Source organism: Haemaphysalis longicornis, unplaced genomic scaffold (assembly GCF_048455015.1).
Source record: "Haemaphysalis longicornis isolate Haplotype H1 unplaced genomic scaffold, Haemaphysalis longicornis Haplotype H1 scaffold_9, whole genome shotgun sequence".
In the NCBI taxonomy this organism is placed as follows: domain Eukaryota; kingdom Metazoa; phylum Arthropoda; class Arachnida; order Ixodida; family Ixodidae; genus Haemaphysalis; species Haemaphysalis longicornis.
Window position 1 is genome coordinate 154,171,287 of NW_027526460.1, and position 24,522 is coordinate 154,195,808.

Below are 24,522 nucleotides of genomic sequence, written 5' to 3' on the forward strand. Positions count from 1 at the left end.
ACAAGCCTTCACCTCCCCCGCCACCACCCTTTCTAAAATTAGAAGAAAACACAAGAATCCTCGCACAACCTCTCCCTTCTTCGATTACCCCGGCAAATACATCGCACGACATTCGAGAAAACCAACGTCCTTAAACAAATCACGTTTGCCCCACACTACGAGACAGCGGATACCAGATTATTTACCGCCCACCCAGAGGCCTTGAACTCTCGGCATGGTCAGGCAAAAGCATCATGCAAGGCTCAGTGGTCACCATCGGTTTCCCCGTCAAAGACCTATGTGCACACCATCAGTTTTCCAGTTAGCGATATCCCGTAAGCGTGTCGAGGCTCAACAAAACGTCGTTACTGGCTGCTTTTTCCTGCCGTACTCTATTATTTTTGTCTCCTGAACAAACCGCAGTACGGCAATTGGTAGATTAATTAAAGCGAATCTTCAGTGTCCTCACTGATGCCTTCGTACGCGATGCGTCCTTCGGAAAAAAAAAACATTTCCCGTCGCTTGAATGGAACCTGGGCCTCTCGGGCTTTGAAGCCAGCGTATATTCCATTGCTCCATTTGGACATGGTCGAAGCGGTTTGGAAAACTCAGCCAACAAAAAATTCGTCACGAGAAGAATGGTGTTGCTATGGGAGCCGTAAAGCTCTTGGCTGCAAGACTGTTAGGCCTAACTTCCCATTTTGAGTTTGAGTACGTGAGGCCGAACGTCAAATCTTGGGGTTCAACACCGCAAACCAGCACCCACTCACAAAAATGTTCACTGAACACCAAGCAGCAGGTACTAATTCGCGCCGTAACACCCCTAACCCAAACATTAGACAGATGGCGTGCACATCCAAGAGTTGCTGTAGCTAGTCTAGAAAAGAGGTGCGTACCTACGAAGTAGTATATACTCGCAGTGTGGGATTGGCCAACCAAAGAATCCATCACGAGAAAGCTTCGTGGTAAACCATCATCGTCGTGAGATGGACGGGTGCAAGATTTGCTATTTGATTGATTGATTGATTGATTGATTGATTGTGATTTATTTATTTATTTATTTATTTATTTATTTATTTATTTATTTATTGAATTTGTTGTTATGGTATTCATAAAATATTACTTAGTCATAGCACATAGCTCCAACGGGATAATATTAGGGACTTTAAACCTCATATCTCCCTTCGTTTGCGTGAACCTGAGGATGACTGAGCCCACTCTTGCACAAGAAGCGGGATGGCGTATTTGAGAACACTTAGCCTGACCACCCCAAACTAGAAGCACTAGCTTTTAAGCTACGTGAGTTTTATTTACAGACTTGCAGCGTATAACGATTTTTTGCATTCCCATTTCCTAGTTTACCGAGCCTCAAAAATTTTGTCATACAAGGCGATGAAAACAGCAGAATACACCTGCTGTCATAAGCGAGCACGCAATCTGTCAATTAGATACAATTTCCTGGAGAACGACTGACTGCAACTGTTTGAAGCACAAGCTCCAGAGGAATATATCTTTTAAGAATTTTACGCAGGCTTGTACCCAGTGCATTTAAAAATACAAAAAAGTGCTGAAAGAAACGTTTTGTATTCAGCGTGAGTGGGACATGAATACGAGAGAGTGTTAAAAGCCAGGAATTACAAAACAGAAGTTCAGCAAAATATTATTCGCAAACCGTCAAACTGCACCTCACGAGTAGCTGAGTTTTTTTTATTTGATTTGATTTGGACCCCACAATAATTCGTTTGCAAAGCTCGTTTAGTGTCCAGTGCGCGATACATTTCCGCCAAAAACGCAGCGAGTAGGAAACATTTCCTTGCTGGTGTTGAGGTGCGCGCCCATCTTTTATGGGTAGCCGGAGTTTCCATCACAGGTTTCTTTGTCGTAAAGCAAAACACCGTGCCCGCATATCTTGTCATTTTCTTGAATACATTGATTCGAGATGTTGTCGACAGAGTCAGTGCTCACCCAAAGCATACACACTGAAAAAGAAAGACGCATAACATATTTCAATTTCAGTTTCAGTTTCGCTATATTAGACAAATAGAGTAAATAACATAACGTTAGCATAGAGGCAGGGGTCCGATATTGAAGAACACCGCAGGTGGGACGCCTCATGATTAATTACAAATTGAAGAATAGGTGTAGTTACTGAATGATATAAATGCATGAGGGTTACACTGTTGGGAAAACAAATTAATAAGCCACGATTGTGTTTAAAACAGGTGAATGGCGTTTTCTATACCCTTGTGCACACATTTTGAAGCAGTTATTCAGCAAAATATTTAAGCCCTGTTCTTCTCTCCTTCTCAAGCAAAGCCATGACTTTGCGTCATTTGGATTCTTTCATTGGGCGTGGCTTTGGGTTGGGTATTTTCACTACTATAACATATTAAACGTGTCCTTCTTGTTTAATGTCACAGGGCGTATCCGGAATAATTCGGCTACCATTTGTTTTGGCTATTTACCTTCAATTGAAATGGTCAAACCACTGATTTTAGAATATTAAAACTTTATTATTTTGCGTTCCTTCGCTACGCGGCAAGAACCCGGCTATAAATACGGCTACTTAGCCCTCAATCGAACTAGAACGTCAAAGAAGCGACCTTCGCTGTTAGGCTTTCTCAATTTTATTGAGATAGCGCTCAGTGCCTAATAATAGGCCGAAGAAACTTGGCCGATACGCCGTTTTGTACTGTCACGTTCACATCCACCAAACCAAAACTGATATACAGCTTCTGGACTAGAAGTTTCCGCCTTCGCGATGTGTTACCGCAGCCAGAAATTAAAGCTGGCGCAACACTTTTTATGGAAAAATATTGACTAAGGATATTGGGAATACACAAAATATAGTCTTCGAGTTAAAACAAACAATAGTCCGCATACGAAGATGCGCGGACGTACGGAAATATCGGCTTCACAAGAGCCGTGAAGTAGCCGGTTATCCGATAAGCCGAGTGAATTCAAAACAGGGGAGTCTTCATGGCAAAAGACCGATCCTCTGTCACTGTTGTTTATATATATTATAAAGAGTGATGTATCACAATTTCTAATAAATCTATGCGCTTGCAATAAAAAGCTTTGGAGCCCACTTTAAGCCTTCGCAGATTTCCAGCCTTACCATTTCGACAAAACAATGAAGTACACAAAGCACACAATGTGTTTATCAATCTGAGCTCAAGCGGGCGGTGTTTTGGTGTGCGGCGCATTTGTTTCCGTAAGAGCCTTAGTATCTTCAAAAGACGCCTGGTCTAAGCTGTCTTTGGCCAGATTGAGCCGCTTTATTCTTTCGTTGCTCTTGCGTTTTTGTTAGGGGGATGCCATGCCAAGTGTTACATTTTCGCAAAGGCACATTCAACCCCTTAACAAACTGTTTCTTTTGCCGCGACAGCCTTAGATCACTATGTTTCAAGGAACCGCTTTTGCAGGGTTGAGAAAATCGTGAGGTATAAAAAATTAAAAGCGCAAGTCAGAGATCGCATTCCAGGAAAGGGAAACAGCAGAACAGTAGGAAGGTTAGAGCAGGGCTCCGCGAAAGGCAGCGGACTGCCACCGCGGAGCAGGGTAGCCTTCTGCCATTATCGGTGTTTTCTCTTGATATCTGGGCGGTGTAATATCAGGACATTCTTCTGATGCATTTCATATAAATAAATTATTTGTTACAATGTGTACCAATCCTGCAGTCGAAGCCTCAACCTTCGAAAATATTGGGCCATCGCTATATGCACATAGCTAACCATGTTTCTGACAAGAACATATTTTCAGAATTGAAAGGGAGTGAAGGGTGTTCCTAGAGTTTTCCTAGAAGCAATTTATGGCGTTTCAGCATCTTTCTTTCCGAAGCCTCCCAAAACGTCATCCATATCGCTAACTGGCTTGCATTGAACATCCGCTTGGCTAATGCGCTCGACAAATCGCATATAAATAATTAGACAGAGTTGTTTTCTTAACGATTCCGGGATTCATATTTTGGGTATTCCTGGAAAAGAGTCTGGTACGGTGTCAAATAGTTTGCAGCCATCAAAGTTATCGACTGTTGGATTATCTACGTACTTCAGCCCCTTTATCCACCAGAAGAATCGAGATTCATCCAGTGAAGCCCACAGAGGATGTAGCTTGATTTCCTTAAATATGCCTTCCTAAGATGTGCGTTTCCCATGGCATTGCTTAAAGCGTCACTGTTGGATCTGCGAAGCGTTATTCAGCAAAAGTCCAAGCTGCTCTGGCATGATTTCATTTGTTTCGCTCTTAAAAGCTAGACAAATCTCATGAAACGGTGTTGGATTCTCAAACGTGCCGCCGTCGCTAACAAACGTGCATTTTTTAGTAGATTTAGCGGTACATTCATCTTTCAAGGCTACTACACTTTCGTACACCCATTCGGACACCTATGCACTAAAAAAATTCAGAGCATTTGAGGCAAAGCACTGGCAGCTATTACAGGCCAGCAAAGATCGGCATCCGGGGGCCGCCTCCTATAGTGCGCACTGAATAAAATTTCATTGTGCTGATACGTTTCGAACTATTTACTCTTGATTAAATGCTCTCAGCTTCGGGAAGAGCAATGGTGTAAGGGAGCCCAACAAAAAAGAACAGCACCGCACAGTATTATAATTAATGATACAACTCGAGGTACAATTATATTTGTTCATCTCATTGATTGAAAAACTTCCTTCTCATGCAAGGATCGCGTATGCGTAACGAATTATGCGTCGTTTAGTTCTTAACAGCCGTGCCTTTAAGTACACGTGTAATGGCCAAGAAAATCCATCAGTGCCTAAGCAGGGTAAAGATTCGTATCTAGTCACGTTAATTTCTAATGCAACTAAACAGCAATGACCTTTGTTTCTGAAACACTGATTTTATAAGAAAATAGCTCTAAACGCTGACCTCAGCCAGTTAATAGATCAATAATGGGCATTTGAAACGGGAGTAATATTTCCCACAGCGTAAAAAAGGTTATCCAATCGAGACAATGAATGCTTCGCGTCCCCTGAACAACCGATGGGTGAACTCTTCTGTACTTTTTACCGCCTCCAAGTTCGATAAACTAGAGACTAATAATTTGCGATACCCAGACGTAGCAATTATTCCAGTGGTTTTAAATGGCGGAAGTGCTGAAACGATTTTTTCTCATCAGTAACTTAATACTCTAACCTCGTTTTAGCAAGCACCCTTTGCGCCTCGACAAAGCGGTTTTGACAAACAATTTCCAACGTTGTTTAGCGGGCCCTTTACACTGTTTTGTCTCAAGAAACACCAAAGCCGAACACAATAACACGAACGTACGGAATTTGAACAAAAAGATATACAACAATGCTATTTACATTCCAAACTGCAGCATTGGTGGCAAAATTTAACTAATGAGTGCTACGCAGCGGAAATCAAAGCTCGAAGACAATTATGACGAAAAGCTTTCGTACGTTATACTATTCAGAAGTGTGGTCACCTGAGTGATTTTTTTCTGAATTGAAGCAACAAAGGCAGCCCAGCCAATTCACAGGGTATTGGAAACATCTCCAAGTTTTTAGCCTGATAACGCCGTGTATTGGTTCGCTCAGTATTTGAAGTGAGTGAAATATCTCTTATTGAAAGAGGCAGAAAACACTAATTGTGTGCATCTAGAACTTACGGTCTTCTATATCTTGACCTTTGAGGATGTAGCAGGTCTTGTCGTCCGAGAAGGGAAAAACTCCTATCCACACTGCGTCCGGATCTGGAAAGCATAAAATGCAGCATAGTTTTATAAAACTTGAAATGCAGCACCAAGAAAATAAGCTGATGTTCCAGATTTGACGCCCACATTGGGCGAGAAGTTTCATCGAGCGAGGAAAAATATTGTTTTTAACAATACAAGAAGACTTAAGCAGGATATATAAGGTAGCGATCGTGAAAAAGTATTTGCTCACCCAAGCATTCGCTTCATTCATTACCATCGGCATTTCCCCTTGGTGTGCCTGTTGGTTCTTTTACTATAACTCGATATTACCCCCGTTCAAATTGCGAAACAAGGACAACATTAATGGGAAGGGGCGTACTTTTTAACGCGACTAATAACTACTTCCCGGGATGCAGGCTCTATTTACTCATGTAGGCCTCAGTTAATGTCTTGCCAAATCGCCTTGCCAAGGTATAAGGAAGTCCACCCTTGTCTTTGGTTCAGGTAGTTATGGATTTATATTACCACTTAAGTCTGGAAAATATTTCCGAATGACACTTTTCAGCTCGAGGGATATCTTTGCGAGTTCCCGTACAGACAACCATGTTTGGAAAGCAGAAGAGGTTGCGTGCTTTAAAGCCCATGTGGTGAACAGCCATGCGAGCGATTGCTTGAGCAATTGAGACAGCGGAGCTTCAGCGACGGTGACAATGAGGAGGAACTTGCGGGCGTGATCGCGGAAGCTGAAAGGACAACGGATCGACGCCAATCAGTGCAATAAGGCACGGTTACTTGGAAACGACCCCGTGGGACGCCTGGTTCACGGGCCACCTTGATCAAGACCGTCGCTACTCTCCGCCAAGGCTCGAGAGCACATCTGGCACCGTCATCGTGGCACTGGTGCGCCGACTGCTGGCGCTCCGTTCTTGCTGTTGGGTGCTGCCGTTAAGCATGACCGTGCTTGAGGATTAAGCGGACTACACGCTTCGTCCCCGTCTATCTACTCGTCTGGGCGGCTAGACACGTACTCCAACGAAACGTGAGACCATGTACTTATTGGTCACTGCGATCCGTTCTTTGACTTTGCTATCTGCCAGACGGTGCACCGTTTCCCGTCGTCTATTATGCTCACGTCCTGAGCTTGCACTACATGAGGGGAAAATAGACTTCAACGCGTCAAACAGCGTTCGTTTCTCGGATTGCGTGGTTCTATGCCCATTTATAACAGCACATAACAACAGGCTGGGATTCCTGCAGCACCCCAGGAAGCACAACCAGGCAGCACGACCAGAATACGTTGCACCAGGAAAGTATTCTCGCTAGAACACTAAGAAAGTGGACATCGATCTATCAAACAGGAAATCATGAGGGCAAGAAATATACCTATTGCTGTTCGGTGTTTCTGTTGTAGCCAAAAATGGTTCTACCGGGCTGGCCGCACGTTATTTAGTAGGTTGGTCCTCCTGGAACCTGGCCGTCTCTGGTGCTTGTTTTGTGCACGTGGACGTAGACCACTAAAGGTGAGTTCCATAATGACACGCTTGCGGCACCCGGATAAAAAATTCGCGGTGGGAAGCGTGCTAAAGAACAGAAATCACCTATAGAAGAACGGGGTTAGCCACTCCCCGCTACTATCGCGGCACTGACTGATTTAATAAAGTTCAATGAAAGTCCTCCCGCAGGCTAGATCAACTGGTGATAATTGTGCGGTCAATCGAAGTTTCAGCTGGAAACTGAGTTGACGCCTGCTTGGATGTTCTGGATTTTTTGACGACACATCTCTGGCTATACCTCGATGTCATCAACAAAGCAAAAAAGCTGAACGCTATTAAATTAGGCGAAAAAAAAACGCCTTGTCAAAAATCACAGCGACCACGTAAAACACTTTGTCCTCGTGTAAAGTGCGGTAAACAAGTAAAGAAATGTAAAGGATTATTTTTATATTTTTATGTAAAACTGTTTCACTTACCAGGACTGCTCACAACGTTGGCTTCGTAACGGGGGCTTCCAGGCAATGTATGGTGAGTAATAGTCCTGCAACAACGGGTTTAGGTGTTTTGAAATTGGGCAGGCTGTACACTTGCGTATGTAATGGCGAGCTTGAGGGCATATTTCGTACAGTAAGCTGGTCAGAGTGATACGTGATGGCAGTATTGGTTATGGTAGAGTCACTAAGGCCTACGCCATCCTCCACTTCTTCAAATATTCAAAGTGCGTCTGCTTCTGTACCCAGCACTAGAATCAAAATGAAGATCCTGCGTTGCTATAACGATCAGTATTTCTGCTTAGGGTTCATGCGCTGATGGCCATAAGAGTTCTCACTTCAACTCTAGCAAAGGAAAAATACGGCCACAATGGTGCCTTCACTTTTTTGTGTGGTTGTTTATTACGAAAAATTAATAATCGTCCCGTATGTGCCTGTCCATATTGGTAAATCATCTAGGACGTTTTTATTCCGCTGATGTTCTTGTTATTTTTTTCAGTTGGGAAAAGGAGCATATAATTGGTAATAAAACCATGGAAGCGTTTAGGCCCTCCGACTAAACACTCCCCCCATGTCCACCCATATCCATCCACCCATGTTATGCAACACGAAGGGAAAGCATTTCTAGATTTTTACGGCTTGGCTCGGTGAACCTCACGACAGTTCGTAAGTGAGCATGTACCCGGCTTATTCGTGGTTGTGGTGCTTAGTTTAAACTGGGCCAACAATGCGAAATTCAAGAATATGTATTTCCAAAACACACTTTTGATAGCTGGCGTACCTGTACAGCAACGCCAAAAGCCCTTTAGGCAGAACAGCTGGGAAACATTGATAAACATTCACATTTAACGCTGGATCATAACACCAGAGACGTAATAATAGGAAACTAGAATAGATTTATCCGTGTGTAATTGCCGGTAAACGTACAAGCGCCGATTGAAGCGTAACTACAGGAAGAACAAAAATTACACTCTTATGCTTCTTGGGTGTCCGGTTGGTCAGACGACGCCATTTACACACATTGCGGCGATTTATCAGTGTCCAGGGAGAAACTGGCTGGTCAGTATCTGTGTGACTTAATAGCTAGATTATCATTCCTTGCGCAATAGATCGGACTTGTCGAAATTAGTTCCTGTGCCGATCCGTCAACACATCTGCAGGTAAACATAGTGCGCGCCCGAGAGAGAGAGGGGCTGCGAGGAAACTGCCTCCGCACATTGGTGGGAAGACGTCAAGTCAAAGTGCGGCGCGCAACATTCGCGTGCCATCGCGCCAAGCGCACGCTCTTTATCCAGGTTCCACGACTACAGCCACTGTTTTTACGCGCTGTGAAATGGCGCGGGCCGGGCAAAAAAAGGAACAATAGGAGTGCAGGCAACGAAACGCTGGTGAAGTAGCGACAGTTACCAGTTTAACTCCGGAGGCCTCAAATGTCACCACTAGGGCGATAAGAGTCACACGCACCTCTCGCCCGCACCGGAACGAGAAAAGCTGTGTTGCGGCCTTTTAAAGCTCTCGCAAGGCGGGCTTACCACGCCGGTCGTCGAGTTCGGGGGAGAGAGATGAGATGCAGTCGCGTTTTTTATAATGCACCAAAGTACGTTCAGTAATTCTATGCATGGAGCTTGTATCTAAAATAATATCATTAGTATCCGGAACGACCAGCCATTTCTATAAAGGATAACTATTTTTGGTCCTCCTGGTCCCGTCAAACCTCCTGAATGCGAGCAGCTCTGCTGGGTTAATGGAGCAAAACAGGGGGCTAACCAGTCAGCAATGTAAGAGTGCACATCTGATGGAACTGTTCCCCGTTTTAACACTATAACGTGTTCTGTGATGTAAGCAGAGACGAACGTTTTCCAATGCTGATAATGCAACTTGTTGAACAAACTAAAGTTGGGGCAATTGTTGGAGATTGCACACCCACATGATGCATACAATGCACCCCATTTTAAGCAATGGTTTCAAGATAGGATCGAGAAAAAGCGTGACATAGACGACACAAGAACGACCGGACAAGCGCTTACTCACTATTAATATTTATTTGAAACATCGTTTCGTATTTAGACCGGTATTATCACTGGAAGAATGAGAAGTGAACTAAACTATGCAGAAAGAAACAAAAAAATGATAGCCTCTGTAATGCCTATCGTCTGTTTGTTTCTTTCTGCATAGTTCCTTCCAATCCTCATGCTCCCACTTGTAATACCTGTATAAATTCGAGACGATGCTACAAATAAATATTAAATGCTAGTAAGCGCTTGTTCCGTCGTTCTTCCTTGTGTCGTTGTCCAACTCGCCATCTGGTTTTCGATCATATTGCACCAACTTGCCAACTGCTTTGTTTAATGAAGTTTCAAGATATCTACAAGCACAAACCACTTGCTTCGACCGCCATGTGAAAGTCCTAGGCGCTTTCGTGCCCGTATGTACGTACATTTCGTCCCCGCCGTCACTTTTCATGTACCAGGTGTATGTAGCGCTTCCTTCCTGTGAGTCGAATTGGGTCAATTCTGCTTTCACGCACTTCAGGCTGGCGCCGTTATACGTATCAGTTATTGAGTACACTGCAGTAACGTTGGGGAACTTTTCTATGGTCTGCAAAACAGAAATTTAGGCAATAAAACGAACTTTCATATTTCCAAAACGAATATTTGTTGAACTCAGATTTTAACACGACCTCTCAAGAAATCCCGACAAGCTAAAAGCACGCTGTTTCACAATCATTAAGTATTCGGTTCTCATTCATGCACAGGTGCCATAAAACGCCCTAAGCCTCGTTTCATTATGTAAACGAGCATGTGGTGACCGGAGTAAATGGGCATCAATAATATTGGTTGCCTGGCTATTTTCAAAGTGTATTTTTTCCTGCCGCAATTTTGGGTGGGGGTGTAACTAGCGATGTGGATGCCAAACCCTCTGTACTTGTCATAGCCAACTTTATTGGTAAATTAATCATCATCATCATCATCAGCCTATCTACGCCCACTGCAGGGCAAAGGCCTCTCCCCTTATTCTCCAGTTACCTCGGTCCTGTGCCAACTGTGACCAATTTATCCCCGCAAACTTCTTGATCTCATCTGCCCTTCTAACTTGCAGCCGCCCGCTGCAACGCTTGCCTTCTCTAGGATCCACTCTGTTACCCTTAATGACCAGCGGTTATCTTGCCTTCGCATTACATGCCCTGCCCACGTCCATTTCTTTTTCTTAATCTCTACTAATATGTCCTTAACACGTGTTTGTTCCCTGACCCACTCCACTCTCTTCTTGTCCCTTAATGTTGCACTTATCATTTTCCGCTCCATTGCACGCTGAGTCGTTCTCAATTTGAGTTGAACCCTCTTAGTGAGCCTCCAGGTTTCAGCCCCGTAGGTGAGTACCGGTAAGATGCAGCTGTCATAAACTTTCTTCTTCAACGACAATGGTAAGCTGCTATTCATTACCTGAGAATGTCAGCCGTATGCACCCCACCCCATTTTCATCCTTCTAATTATCTCTGCCTCATGGTTGGAATCTGGGGTCACAACTTGGCCTAAGTAGATATATTCGCTTACCACTTCCACTGCCTCGCCACCTATCTCAGACCGCTGCGCTGTCCCGAGGTTATTGATCAGTACTTTAGTTTTCTGCATATTAATTTTCAGGCCCACGGTTTAACTCTGTTCGTCCAGTGCAGAAAGTATGCTTTGCAATTCGTCCCCCGAGTTACTTAGCAAGGCAACGTCATCAGCAAATCTGAGGTTACTGAGGTATTCTCCATTAACCCTTACTCTCACCTGTTCCCAGTCCAACGTTCTGAATACTTCTTGTAAACATGCTGTGAATAACATTGGAGAGATTGTGTCTCCTTGTCTGACACCCTTCCTTATAGGTATTTTACTGCTCTCCTTATGAAGGATGATGGTAGCTGTGGACCCATTGTAGATATCCTCTGGTATTCTTACATAATGCTCATCTGCCCCCTGGTTCCTTAATGCCTGAATGACTGCTAGGGTTTCGACCGAGTCAAATGCTTTCTCATAATCTATGAAGGATATATATAGGGGTTCAGTATACTCAGCGCACTTCTCTATCACCTCATTGATCGTGTGAATATGGTCCATTGTTGAATAACCTTTACGGAACCCTGCTTGTTCTTTCGGTTGACTGAAATCTAAGGTTGCAGAAATTCGGTTAGCGATTACCTTGGTAAGTACCTTGTAGACGACTGACAGTAAGGTGATCGGCCTGTAATTTTTCAAGTGCTTCATGTCACCTTTCTTATGGATTAGGATGATGTTCGCGTTCTTCCAAGATTCCAGTGGACTTGCGGTCATTAGGCATTGCGTATACAGGTCTGCCAGTTTTTCAAGCACAATTCCTCCGTCATCCTTCAAGAGGTCTGCTGTTATCTGATCCTCACCAGGTGCTTTGCCCCCTTTCATTTCTTTCAAAGCCTTCCTTACTTCTTCGTTCGTTACTGGTAGGATGTCTTTCTCTAATGAACTACTGTCTCGCTCTGCATTATCCTGGATGTCCCGGCTACTGTACAGGTCCCTATAGAACTCCTCAGCCACTATGACTATTTTATTCCTATTTGTGATGACATTGCCTTGCTTATCTTCAAGTGCATACATCTGATTTTCCCCGCGCCAAGACGCCTCTTCACTGCTTTCAGAGTACCTCCGTTCTTTGCAGTGTATTCGATCCTCTCCATATTATACTTCCGTATGTCAGCTGTCTTACGCTTATTGATTAACTTCGAAAGCTCCGCTTGTTCTATTCTGTCAGCTGCGGTAGAGATTGTCATGGTCTGCCGTTTCCTAATTAGATTTTTCGTGTCCTGTGGAAGTTTACCAGCATCCTGCCTAGCCATAGTGCCCCCGACTTCTACTGCACACTCCGTGATAATGAGTGTAAGGTTGTCGTAGTCTTCCTCTGTAGTAAGCTCGGCTTCATCTGTAAGAGCTGAATATCGGTTCTGCAGCGCGATCCTGAATTGTTCTGCTTTACGTTTTACTGTTAGCTCATTTATCGGCTTCTTTCGTACTAGCTTGCTGTGGTCCCTCCTCAAGTCTAGCCTCATTTGAGATCTTACCATGCGGTGGCCACTACACCTTACCCTTCCGAGCACTTCCACATCCTGCACGACGCCAGGGTTATCGCATAATATGAAGTCTATTTCATTTTTATGCTCCCCATTCGGGCTCCTCCAGGTCCACTTCCGACTCTCCCGTTTACAGAAGAAAGTATTCATTATGCGTAGGTTATTCCGTTCTGCAAACTCAACTAGTAGGTCCCCCCTGCTGTTGTACAGCCCAGACCATAGTTCCCAACTGCCTTGTCTCCGGCCTGATTCTTGCCTACTTTAGCATTGAAGTACCCCATAACTACGGTATACTGTGTTTTTACTTCAACCATTGCCGATTCCACATCTTCATGGAAGCGTTCCACTACTTGGTCGTCGTGGCTGGATGCGGGCGCGTAGCCCTGCACCACCTTTAGCTTGTACCTCTTATTGAGCCTTATTACAAGACATGCTGCCCTTTTGTTAATGCTATAGTTCTCTTTGATGTTGCCAGCTATGCTTCTATTGACTAGAAATCCCACTCCCAGTTCTCTTCTGTCCTCAAGACCCCGGTAACATAGGACGTGTCCATTTTTCAGCACCGTAAATGCCCTCCTAACCTCGGTAAGCCCTATTACATCCCATTTATTGCCCTCTAATTCCTCGAACAACACCTCTAGTCTCGCTTCGCTTGATATTTTTGCGCGTTAAACGTTGCCAGGTTCAGATTCCATTGGCGGCCTGTCCGGATCCAGGGATTCTTAGCACCCTCTGCTGCGTCACAGGTCTGACCGCCGCAGTGGTCAGTTGCTTCGCAGCTGCTGGGGACTGAGGGCCGAGGGTTAATTGGCGTATTCATGGGAGGTTGTGGCCGTTACTACACCAGAGTGGCCAATCCTGCTCTGTTGAGGGAGTGCATTACCGGCAATGGTTGCCGGGGTCACGCCGCACCCCAAGCCCTTTTGTGCAATTCCATCAATACACGGATTTTTTTTAATCCGGTGGGAATTGTCCGGCACCGGGATTCGAACCACGGTCCTTCTGCACGCGAAACGGATGTTCTACCTCTACGCCATCGCTGAACCTTGGTAAATTATTGGTAATTTAAATTAATTTAAATATTAATTTAAACGGTAATTTAAAATTAATTGGTATTGGTAAATTAATCTATATCAAATGATTCTCAAGACACCCTTCATGTTCACAGTGCTGACGGCTGCAATACCAAATGAAATTCTTAACTTTCTCTGTTTTGCATTCATTTAACCTTGATGGCTTAGGGCTCAGTTGCAACGGGAGAGATTAAGCAATGTAGTGCTAAAAATGTTTTTCTAAATGGTAGGAGCATCAACTACTTCAGCAAATGCCACCGTTCCTAAGAGCAGTCCACGTGTAGCTCAATCCCGCATAAACTCCATACGTTATGAATCTGTAAAGTGCGCATTTTTTTTATTTTGTGAGTGTAAACAAAAAAATACGAAGTAATGCCAAGCTATTCCAGAATGAGTATACGTCAACAGGTTTGCTCCGAAAAAAAAACAGTTACTTATTACAGAGAAACCATCACTAGTAGTAAGACCTGCTGCATGGATCATTTATTGACGCCATTTTATGTGTTATTATGAAAGACTTGGTGATTAAAAATCTGCAGACAACTTCCATGGAATTCGTATGATGAGACTGGATAACTATATCACTTAGTTTTTGGAGCATTTGCATTTGCAGCCTTCCAATGCAGATACAGGGCCATATTATGGTACTCTAGTATTATCCAGATTCCATTTACACAAGCGGTACTGAAAAGCATAATAAAGGCATAAATAGTTGTTCGGCCTTTTGTCAGGCCGGTGTGTAAATTGGACTGAAAGATTTGTTTTTGGGGCAAATATGTCTTCACAAAAAAAAAAACATTGCCGCAACTCGCACTAGTGGTACAAGGTAGGAGAAACAGCAGAAATTGCGGTTGAGCCAGGTTCTCCCCGCACTTACTGCGGATCTCAGAAGAGAGGGAACAGACACAGCAAGTCTATGCACTTTCCTATTGCGACGAGCGGCAACCCATAAGTCTCACCCTCTGCCAAGACGTCATTGCCCACTTACATCGCCTCTCCGAACCAATCAGGTATTCCGCGTGCCAAAGACCCCGCCCCGGAATTTCGAAGCTGAGCGGACCGAAAATGTTGCGTGGGCTACACAACGACCTCGACGGCGACGACGGCGACGATGATGATGATAGTGGTATACCCTTTGTAGCGGGGCGAAAACGCGGTCATGTTACCGGAACAAATAAAAAGAAACTAATATACCTGTTTTACTCTCTTTGTTTAATTCTAGCGCTGTTATTTCTGTCCTCCTTTTGCGGACGAGCTCTATAAGACGCATATACGTGATTTCGTTACTATCGCAACTCTTAAAATCGCCGTGAAAATCGCAGCATACCGTTCTGGGTTGCTTCCAGAGCAAGCGTACACAGCTCAGAAAACTCAGAATGCTAAGCTTTAATGCGTAGCGTTATTTTGCGAGTTTTACCTCGGCCAAAACAGCACATAACGCTCTAAATTTTCAAGGAATTGCTTACTTGGCGGAGTTAGCATCATTAACCGCTACAATTGTCCAAATGGAGATATTTCGTCTGACGTAAAGCTCTGTCCGCCGATCTCTGGTCATCAATATTTCTAAGTTGTTCTTCAAAACATATTTTGCTCTGTGCTTCCCTCGATTTAGAGGAGGCCGATCCCATGTCTACCGGCGCTTCGTCATTTGTTGTTTTACTCTGTGCTCCTAATGCCAATCGGCCTATCGCCCTCTGATTTACTTCATGCGCTGATAGAATCTCCAATTTTACAGTTACTACTGCGTTTAAAAAGGTGAGTTCCGGTATTATTACACCCTTCCAGATTCCTCTGACTACTTCATATTTGTTATATCCCCATAGTGCTCGGGGCTTCATATATAGAGGCGTTCCTTGCTCCTCATGAGTTCTTAGATGCGGATGACTTTCGTTAATCCTTATGCACTGATATTTGTATTTCGTTAACCACGGTATGGCTGCTTGTTGAACGAATAACGATTTGTTGCGGGCGTCGTCATTAAAAACCAGAACTCTAAACTTTGCTGTGCTAAACCGTAACCATAGTTCACTGGCTTCTTCCCCGCATATATCTGTGAACTGTTGCAGACACTGTTCGCTATCTGCTAGTAGTACTATGCCATCTGCATATATCAGTCCAGGGATCCCTGTGGCTATAGCACATATTGAAACCGATTTTACTGCATTCAAGCTGTCTTTCTAGTCAGGCCATGTACAGCATGAAAATCAATGGCGACGGAGGAAAATCCTGCTTTAAGCCTCTACTTGTGACTACCGGTTCTGTGCACTTTTGGTCCTCCCAGGTAATTTGCACCTTGCTCTCATTGTAAATTCCCTTAAACAGCTGTATAATGTCCTGGCCCAACCCCTCCCGATCAAGTATGCTCCCTAGAAGTTCTCTACGTTGCCGTAGGTTTCATTTATATGGAGAAATGCTATCCATAATTGTCGTTGTGAGCCATTGACACTTCTATGCCTTGGGCTAGGGCAAATAAATTCTCCTCTAAGTGCTTGTCTCGTCTTAATCCATTTTGCAGTTTTCCAGTATGCCGTCCCCTTGTATTCATAGTTCCGCTTTTATGGCTTGCATGGCCAGCCTGTATGCCACTGAGGTAATTGTAATAGGCCTGTACGAGGTGACATCAGCCCTGTAGCCTTCATCTTTATAGAGCGTCTTCATACCGCTCTTACGCCAATTGGGTGGTACTTGCTTAGTTTGTATCACTTTTTAGATTGCTCGAATCAGTTGTGCCTTGCTTTTTTGGCCCAGTAGGTTGACCAGCCATGTAGGAATTTCTACCGTCCCTGTTGCCGTATTAGCTGGAACATTTTCTTCGGCTTTTTTCCAGTTTAGATTCTCTACCTTTAGCTCCGTATCTGTACGCACCTCAGTTGCCCCACTCTCTAAATGCTGTAGCCCTCTCTCCGTTCTTCTGAACTTCTCTTGTATCATTAGGCGTATGTGAAATACCGCCTTTTCCCCTTTTAGTACATGGCCTTCACCGTTTATTACATAACGTTGTACTTCTTCGGTCTTTTTCCTTAGTTGCTTTACATGGTTCCAAAACGTTCTCTGCGCGCCTTTATCCTTCGCCCGTATATTTTTTCCACAAAGAACAAACCCTGCCAACTGCGATGGGTTTGTTCTTTGGTGGAAAAAAGATCGTCTGGTGACCATCGCGCTGGCAGGAATCAATGCAGTGTGAACCATGAAACGCGGTATGTCAAGTGCAATGTCGGCTGTGTTTTTTGTGCTTCCACTGTCTTGCTGTAAGGAATACGTCGGTCAAACGGGCAGATGCGTTAACGTGCGCCTCAGAGAGCTTGAACTGTCCCTGAAAGGGGCTATGTAGTCACATCTTGCGGAACATTGCAGCAAATGCCGGCATCGGGGTGGTTGCAGGCCGCTTTTCTCTGATGCAAGGATTGTATTCAGGCATGTGCGGCAATTGACGAGGGAAGTAGCTGAAGCGTTCGTGATAACCCAGAGAGGGAATGATTGTGTTAGTCAGGGATCTTTTGCTTTACACGAGAACGATATTGCGTATCTTGGTAGCCATTGAGTTGTACACCCTGTGGCAGTTGATGATGTAGGTGTTCAGTTTTGTTCTTGTGGGTTTTTATGGTTGTTTTGTGGTTCTTGGGTTGTTCCCATCTGATTATAGGAGACGCATGCGTGGGAGAGTAAATGTTCTCGTCTTTTCTGATTAAACTTTCGTTGTGAGTAAACGCTCGCCCTTTTCTTTCTTTGTCTCGCGTTTGTTCAGTGTTGCGCTTTCTGAAGGTTAAAAAATTATGCGGTTGTGCCGCGTGGTGGTGTAGCCTCTAGCTAGCACATCAGGATGGCTAGGTTCCGCTGTCTCACCCTTCGAAATACCATCTTCTCGGTTTTCTGCGTTTTCTGCGAACGCACGACCAAGCTACAGCGGTGGCGTTGTCCACCGCTTCAGCCCGGCCGTGACCGATGCTCCTGAATTAGGGACGCCGGCCCCACAAATTCAAGGTAACGGCTGGCAGAATCTCTGGTTTCGCTTTTTGTAGAGCCACGTGTGTGAATTTAAGTGACTTCGCATGGGGAATTCTTGTGGGTGTCGTTGAAAGCTTTGCTTTACAACCACCTTCGCAGCGTTGGTTGGAGCCATTTTTTTTGTTCTGTTAGTTCGTTTCTGATGTTTTGGATAAGCATCGGATAAGCATCGCCTGCATAGCTATCCCATGCCCCATTTAAATATTTTGTGAGCCCTGTGTGCTAACTTCGGTACATTCCTTTGCGCTATACTTTAGATCTCGATCTCAATTGCTCGCCTCCACAGCATCTTTATGGTGTCTGCTGTTTAGTCCACTTTCCGGGATGCTCGTGGCCCACCTAAAAAACGTACCGGCCGCGCATCTAGTCTCCTACCCAAATGTTATCTACACGCTCAGTGAAATACACTTCGTCTCCAACAAACTCCTGGTCCCGGACGCCACGGCGTACTTCCCGATCGAGGTCAGCCACCTCAAAATTCATTGCTTTAAAACAAGTCCACATTTTACGGTTTGCTACGTCGCATCCTTTACCCTCAACCACCGGCATCGTAAAGACCGCAATCAGGACGTCCTACGAAATAGCCTTGAGCTCAATGACCCCCTTCTCCACGTGCTTCGCACTTCTTCGTCCTCTTCCCTGAAACAAGAAAGGCCCCTGAGCGGATTACTCTGCAGGATGGCGACACCATCGTTTCCGACCCAGCCAGCATTGTTGAAATATTCACAAAACACTTCTTGTCCGCGTACTCCTCGTCACGCGACAGCGGCTTCCCGCTTCGGCTCGCGCAGATAGGTGATGTCATACACACGCCCAACATAACCGTTGAGGATGTCACGGCTGCTATCCGCAGCCTACCTTTGAACAAATCCTCAGGCCATGATAACATCCCATGCTTCATTGTAAAAGGCTGCTCTGCCATTTTCGCGCCGTTGCTCTGCCACATTTTTTGTCTCTCGCTTGAAGAGCGGCACTTTCCGACAAATTAGAAACCCGGCGTTGTTTTTCCTCTCCATAAGTCCGGAAATGCGTCGGTGCCTGGGAACTACCGACCAATATCTCTCCTTTGTTCTTTCTCAAAAGTTTTCGAAAAAGTAGTACACCGTTATCTCTTGTCCAAAATCCGGCCCCTCATTCATAGTAATCAGCACGGTTTTATACCTGCCCGGTCCGTCGAATCAAACCTTGCCTGCTTTTTGAGTGACGCCAGCAAGTACATACTTTCACGTCAACAAATGGATGCCATTTACTTCGACTGCAGCAAGGCCTTCGACCGCGTAAACCATGATTTGCTCCTTCGCAAACTGTCTTCTTATGGCTTGGCTCCTGCTTTCTGCGAGTGGTTTGCAACCTACCTCAAACAGAGAACAAACTTTGTTCAGTACGCTGGTGCTAAGTCTCGCAGCTTCACTGTACCATCCGGGGTTCCCCAGGGCTCTATTCTCGGTCCTTTATTGTTTAACTTATTTGTGAATGATGTGCAGTTAATTATAAAGCATTCATCTCTATTGCAGTTTGCAGACGACATGAAACTCTATCGCGCAGTGGGATCACAGGCGGACTGCGCCCAGCTTCAACGCGACGTACAAGCAATCTCCCTCTGGTGCAAAACTAACTACTTAGATTTGAATCCATTGAAGACCGTTACAATTACATACACTCGAAAAACCTCTCCTTTAACCTTCCCATACCACCTCGACTCTCTGACGATAAGAAGAGTAAGCGAAACACGTGATTTGGGCGTTCTGATGGATTCGAAACTACCATTCACACCGCATGTAAACTACCTCACACGCTCATCTCTTCGGACTTTGGGCGCTATCTCTCGTGCAACAAGGGACTTCTCAGGAGGTTCGTGTTTCCTTGCTCTGTACAAAGCCCTTGTATTTCCAAAGCTGGAGTTTGCATCGGCAGTCTGGAACTGCATGAGTGCGTCGTCGTCTTTGCGCTTGGAAAGGGTTCAGAAAAGGTTCACGCGCATCTTCTCTCGCCGCTACACCCTACACGAGAAATACGCTTACAAGGATGTCATCAAGCGGCTCAAGCTCGAAGAACTGCAATCTAGACGCACAAACCGCGATTTAGTGTTTTTGTTCAAGTGTATCCACTCCAGATTCGACAGCCCGAAATTAGTGAGCTCTGTTCGGCTAAGGGCACCAATTCGAGCTCTCCGCCCCCACCTTTGCTTTGATGTGACCACCTCAGAGATGCTGTCTCCAGTGTGCCGTGTGCAACGTGTGTACAATGATGACTTTCCTGCATCTTTGGACGTCTTTTCCGGCAATGTTAACTCTTTTAAACGCGCCCTGAAAAATGCATGCATTTGAAGCCGCTGTTGCCCATTCAGTGTGGTATAGAAGTTATCTCGTGTTCGTGTTTTCCGTTCCCTTCCCATTTTCTACACTTGCACCGTTTGCCGTACACATACTCCCGTGTAGCTATGTATGTGTGTCCGCACGTGTGTGTGCATGCATGCACGTGCGCATTTGCCTGCACTTGTTCACCTTCACATGCACCCGCGTGGGCATGCGTGTATGTATGTTTTGTTTGCACTCACGAGCGTATGTGCCGTGCATACATATACATTTTGCTTTATATGTACTTATTACCAGTATCCATGTTCCCCAGTAAGTTACGACGGTGGATTGTACTGAACTTGCGTGTATGCCAATGTACTTTGTAGTATACCTTGTCACAAGCCCTGTCTCAGCGCGTGCTAATGCACCTGACTGTAATCTTAATTCCTTAAATGTATAAATTGAGTGTGTGTGTGTGTGTGTGTGTGTGTGTGTGTGCGTGCGCGCATGCGTGCGTGCTTACGTGTGTGTGAGTGCGTGTGCGTGCCTGCGAGCACGCGCGTGTGCGGTGGTACTATGTACTTTGTGATCCCTGCACTTCATAACCAGTCTCCATGTTTTACCGTTTGTTTATCTGTTTGTTGCCCTATCCTTTTTGTGTGCACCACCCAAGAAGGCCTAGTGCTGTTGGTGGGCACCACCCAATAAACAATAAACAATAAACAAAGATGTCGTTATTCCTCCCATAATCACCTCTAGGCGCTTGTGTTTCATTGTCTACCACACCTGTTCTTTCGCACTTGTCACTACGTTAACCGTCATTTCGGGCAGCATGCTAGCCTCAACTCTCTATTTGTAATCACTTGGTCTGTCCTGCACATGTTGGAATCGCCCACAATAGTGTCTCCACGCTCCCTTGGATCTCTAGCCACGCAGGTGTTTTTGCCTCCGGGGCTTCCGCGCTCCCTGTCTCTGCATATCTCTTGCCCGGCGCGACCCATTCCCATCTTTCACGACAGCGTTAGGCTCCTCACCGCGACCAGCTGTGCCATGTCCGCCAGCAGCCCCACATGCGGTGGCTCTGGTCTCCCCTTTTCCCGCCTCGGATACAGGCACACTAGAGAGTTTTAGAAGACCGTCCGTTCTGTCGTGTGCGTTGTTACCTGGTTTACCGGGATACGTCTGGGCACTTGGGCATTCCTCGCGGCAGGGGGATTAATTCCGCGGGCCTGCCTTTTGCCATATCTGCGCCTCCTCGCCCTTCCTCCTCACCCTTCCGCGCGCGCAGGCGCGGACCGGTCCTAGTCAACCCGGTAACAACGTAACCAACTGGACGGACGGACTGCTAAAACTCTCTACTCAATGCGCTTGTCCGGTGGCGTACACCACTGCTTTCCGGAATGGCACCCCTATTCACACGCGCGCTCTCTACCGGCGCTACCTTTCATTATACCACCTCTCCCTGTTGCTTTCCGGTTTTTAGCTTCTCCAACAGCCCGTCAACCTGTACCGTAAGCTGCTGCTTCTCCTCCTCCAGCCCGTCGAAGCGCGACTCCATCATACACATCCTACACATGAACTCCTGCCCTTCCGCCTCCTCGAGTGAAATAAACCTCGTCTCCTCGACTGGGTACTCTCGCTTGCACCTCACGCACGCATGTATGCATTAGGGAGTCTACATGCCGCCGCATGTAGGCTCCCTAACGTGCATAGGAGCCGCCTGCCGCATGGTGGAGTCTGACGGAACCAGTGCGCTAACTTTTTGCTAGGGCGCGCGGTGATGGGCACGTCTGAGCAAAACGCGCGCGGATGGATCTCGGAGGCCATGTTTGAACTTACACTATTTGTTACCGTCAAAAATAAAACTTTTCCGCACGCCACCACTTCTTTCTTTGTTTTCAAGGTAGTTGAATTCACTGCAATAAACGACAAAATGAAGTTACCAATATAATAACATTGATTGTGGGGTTTTGCCCCACGCAATAAAGGCGGGGAGGCGCACCGTAGTGGAGGGCTACGGAATAATTTTGACCAGCAGGGGATCTTTAACGTGCGCCGAAATATTGTACACAAGGGCGCTTTTGCTATTCGCCTCCACCAGAAAGGCGGTCGCCGCGGCCGGGAATTGAACCCGCGACCTCGTGCTCAGCCACGGAACGCCTTAGCCACTGAGCGGCTACGGCGGGTTACCAATGTAATAGCAACTTCTCGAATAGCTTCTCTTAGCGTCGTTCAAGAAAGGAGAGAGTATATGGCCGCTGTTTTATGCAGAGAGTGCAATGTGAGCAGAGAGATATCTGCCCTCCCGTGCGCCTCAAAACTATCCCGAGAAAGGAAGTCCAAAGAATAACTTCGCCTGGTTAAACCTTTTAGCCTCTGAAGTCGAAACTTTTACAGCTAAGTTTGCCTGCCAAAGGCGAAATGCCACATAGAAATACCGCAAGCACGTTTCAAAAATAAAGCCGATTTTCAATGGAAACAGAAAAGGGCATACCTTTAAAATTTCCACATTGTCACATTTCATCCTCCCTGCTACTAAAAGCAGGGTGTAGGTCATCAAAACGGGCAGGTTTCTTTGAGTAAATGCCATTATGCTGTGGAGCAACTACTGCACTGCTTACAGCCCGCTATAAAAATTATCCCAACCTTCGGTACAGCACCTGCTGAAACCGCTGTTTTTATAGAAACCAGCTGCGCAAAGCACATGTTTGCGCACTTTCTGTCAAGGCTAGAGGTCAAATATTTGATGTGTGGTGCGCCGAGTTTGTGCTCAGTCATTCATATCTGTAATGTTCCAACCTTGCTTGTCCTCTGGCCGCTCAGGGATGTACAAGTAACACGTGCAAATTTCAAAAGTTGTCTTATTTCAGCAGTTCAGCGAAGCCCTCACCGGGCAGCCCTCGTCTTTTTAATTACCCGATAGGACATGTTTTCGAGAGCACAAAGTTTCATGGGGGAAAATAGATTTTTCAGCCTGCTTTTCTGCCACATTGGAACACGCGTTAGGTCATGCGATGCTGACGCGAAATAAGCGGCGAATAGCACTGCGGTCCAAAGATGCCGCCCGGTAGTCGGTACTGCCCGTGCGGGAGCATTGGCATCTGAATATTTTTATTGTCTGCCAAAATGGAGCATGCAGTAGAAGTTGGACAGGCTAGTCCGGTCGCTATCTTTATTTTTGAAGGCAACTTTATATGCCGCTCATTTTGCACAGGGGAAAACATATGTGAAGTTATTTGGTGGACGAAAAGTTTTTCTTTCTCAAAACAATTCCCGGAGCAGGCTGGGGTCACTAGCACGTTGACCAGCTCGCGGAAAATTTCAAACTTCTAACACTGTTAAACAAAACCTTCTGCAGCTATCGCCTTAGTTCTTTTAATGTAAAGACTATGCATACTCTCAAATGATTTAGGGCATTACTGCTTGGCTTCGAGAGCGAACCCCTTTAATTAAAAATTCTCAAACTGGGAACATTTTAAAAAATTGCCCATATTGCCGCGAGCGTTGGCTTGTTTATTTGTGTTTTGCTTTTGCCGCCCGGCGGCGCCGGACTGTGTTATCGTTGTTGTCTGTGTGCCAAGGCAAGCGCGTGTTCCGTTGTTTCTCTGCCGCATGTGATATCTCTTCTGATAGGGAGAGCGTTCCGAACTAACGGGAACAGCCTGGAATAATCTTCTAGATCTACAATGTTCTAGATGTGAATCGACGGTTCGAGAACCACCCGCGCCGAAAGATAAAAAGCCCGCAGAGCAGATGCCGGGGTACTCCGATCGTCGACGCTCGGTCGCACACGTCACTTCGTTGACTGCTGCTACGCCGCCTGTGTATTCTTTGAGTTGTTAGGGGCGCACAAGTTCGCTCCAATAAACGGGTTTTCCGTCAAGACAACTGCGTCGTCTCTGGCTTCGTGACATCTGGTGGAGGTGCTGGGTACATGAACCCTAAGCCCTCGTCAAGCCCATGTCGCCGGTCGACGGCCCGACCACCTGCGGTGCAAACCCCCGCCCCAAGAAAGACCGACGTGTGGCGAACGCCAGATAATCGGCCGCTGTGTTACCACTGTGGAGAGGCCGACCACATCTACCGTCGCTTCCCCTACAACAGGCTCGGCTAGGGTTATCCGTCGACGCATCACGCCCCTGGCCCCGGCAGCGCCCTACTGAAATCGAAGATTACCTGTTCAACGCCAACCGAGGTCCATCCCGTTTCAACCGCTCGCCGTCGCCCTACCCGTACCAATCGCCGAACCGCCGCAGCAATGCTGACCTCGCCCGTGGAAGGTCCCCGAGCCCACGCGGGGGAAACTAAAAGCAGCAACTTCTGGAGGTGAAGTTGCCCTACGGCGAAAAACCGGAAACCCACCAACAACGCAACGGCGCACCGAAGGCAGTGTTTCAAGACATGCCCTCATCCCGACGACCCGACCTAACCCTGACGAGACT

General features: G+C 45.9%; 1 protein-coding gene across 1 annotated transcript; it reads right to left on the reverse strand.

The window, feature by feature from the left end:
* Positions 1 to 1,716: 1,716 nt before the first annotated feature.
* LOC144152559 (uncharacterized) lies at positions 1,717 to 22,736 on the reverse strand. Its single transcript, XM_077683856.1, has 5 exons — positions 22,575 to 22,736; positions 10,057 to 10,217; positions 7,605 to 7,669; positions 5,609 to 5,692; positions 1,717 to 1,958 (listed from the first exon to the last, which is right to left on the reverse strand). The coding sequence occupies exons 1-5, from the start codon at positions 22,668 to 22,670 to the stop codon at positions 1,822 to 1,824; spliced, it is 543 nt and encodes a 180-aa protein (XP_077539982.1). The 5' UTR covers positions 22,671 to 22,736; the 3' UTR covers positions 1,717 to 1,821.
* Between the last annotated feature and the right edge of the window lie 1,786 nt (positions 22,737 to 24,522).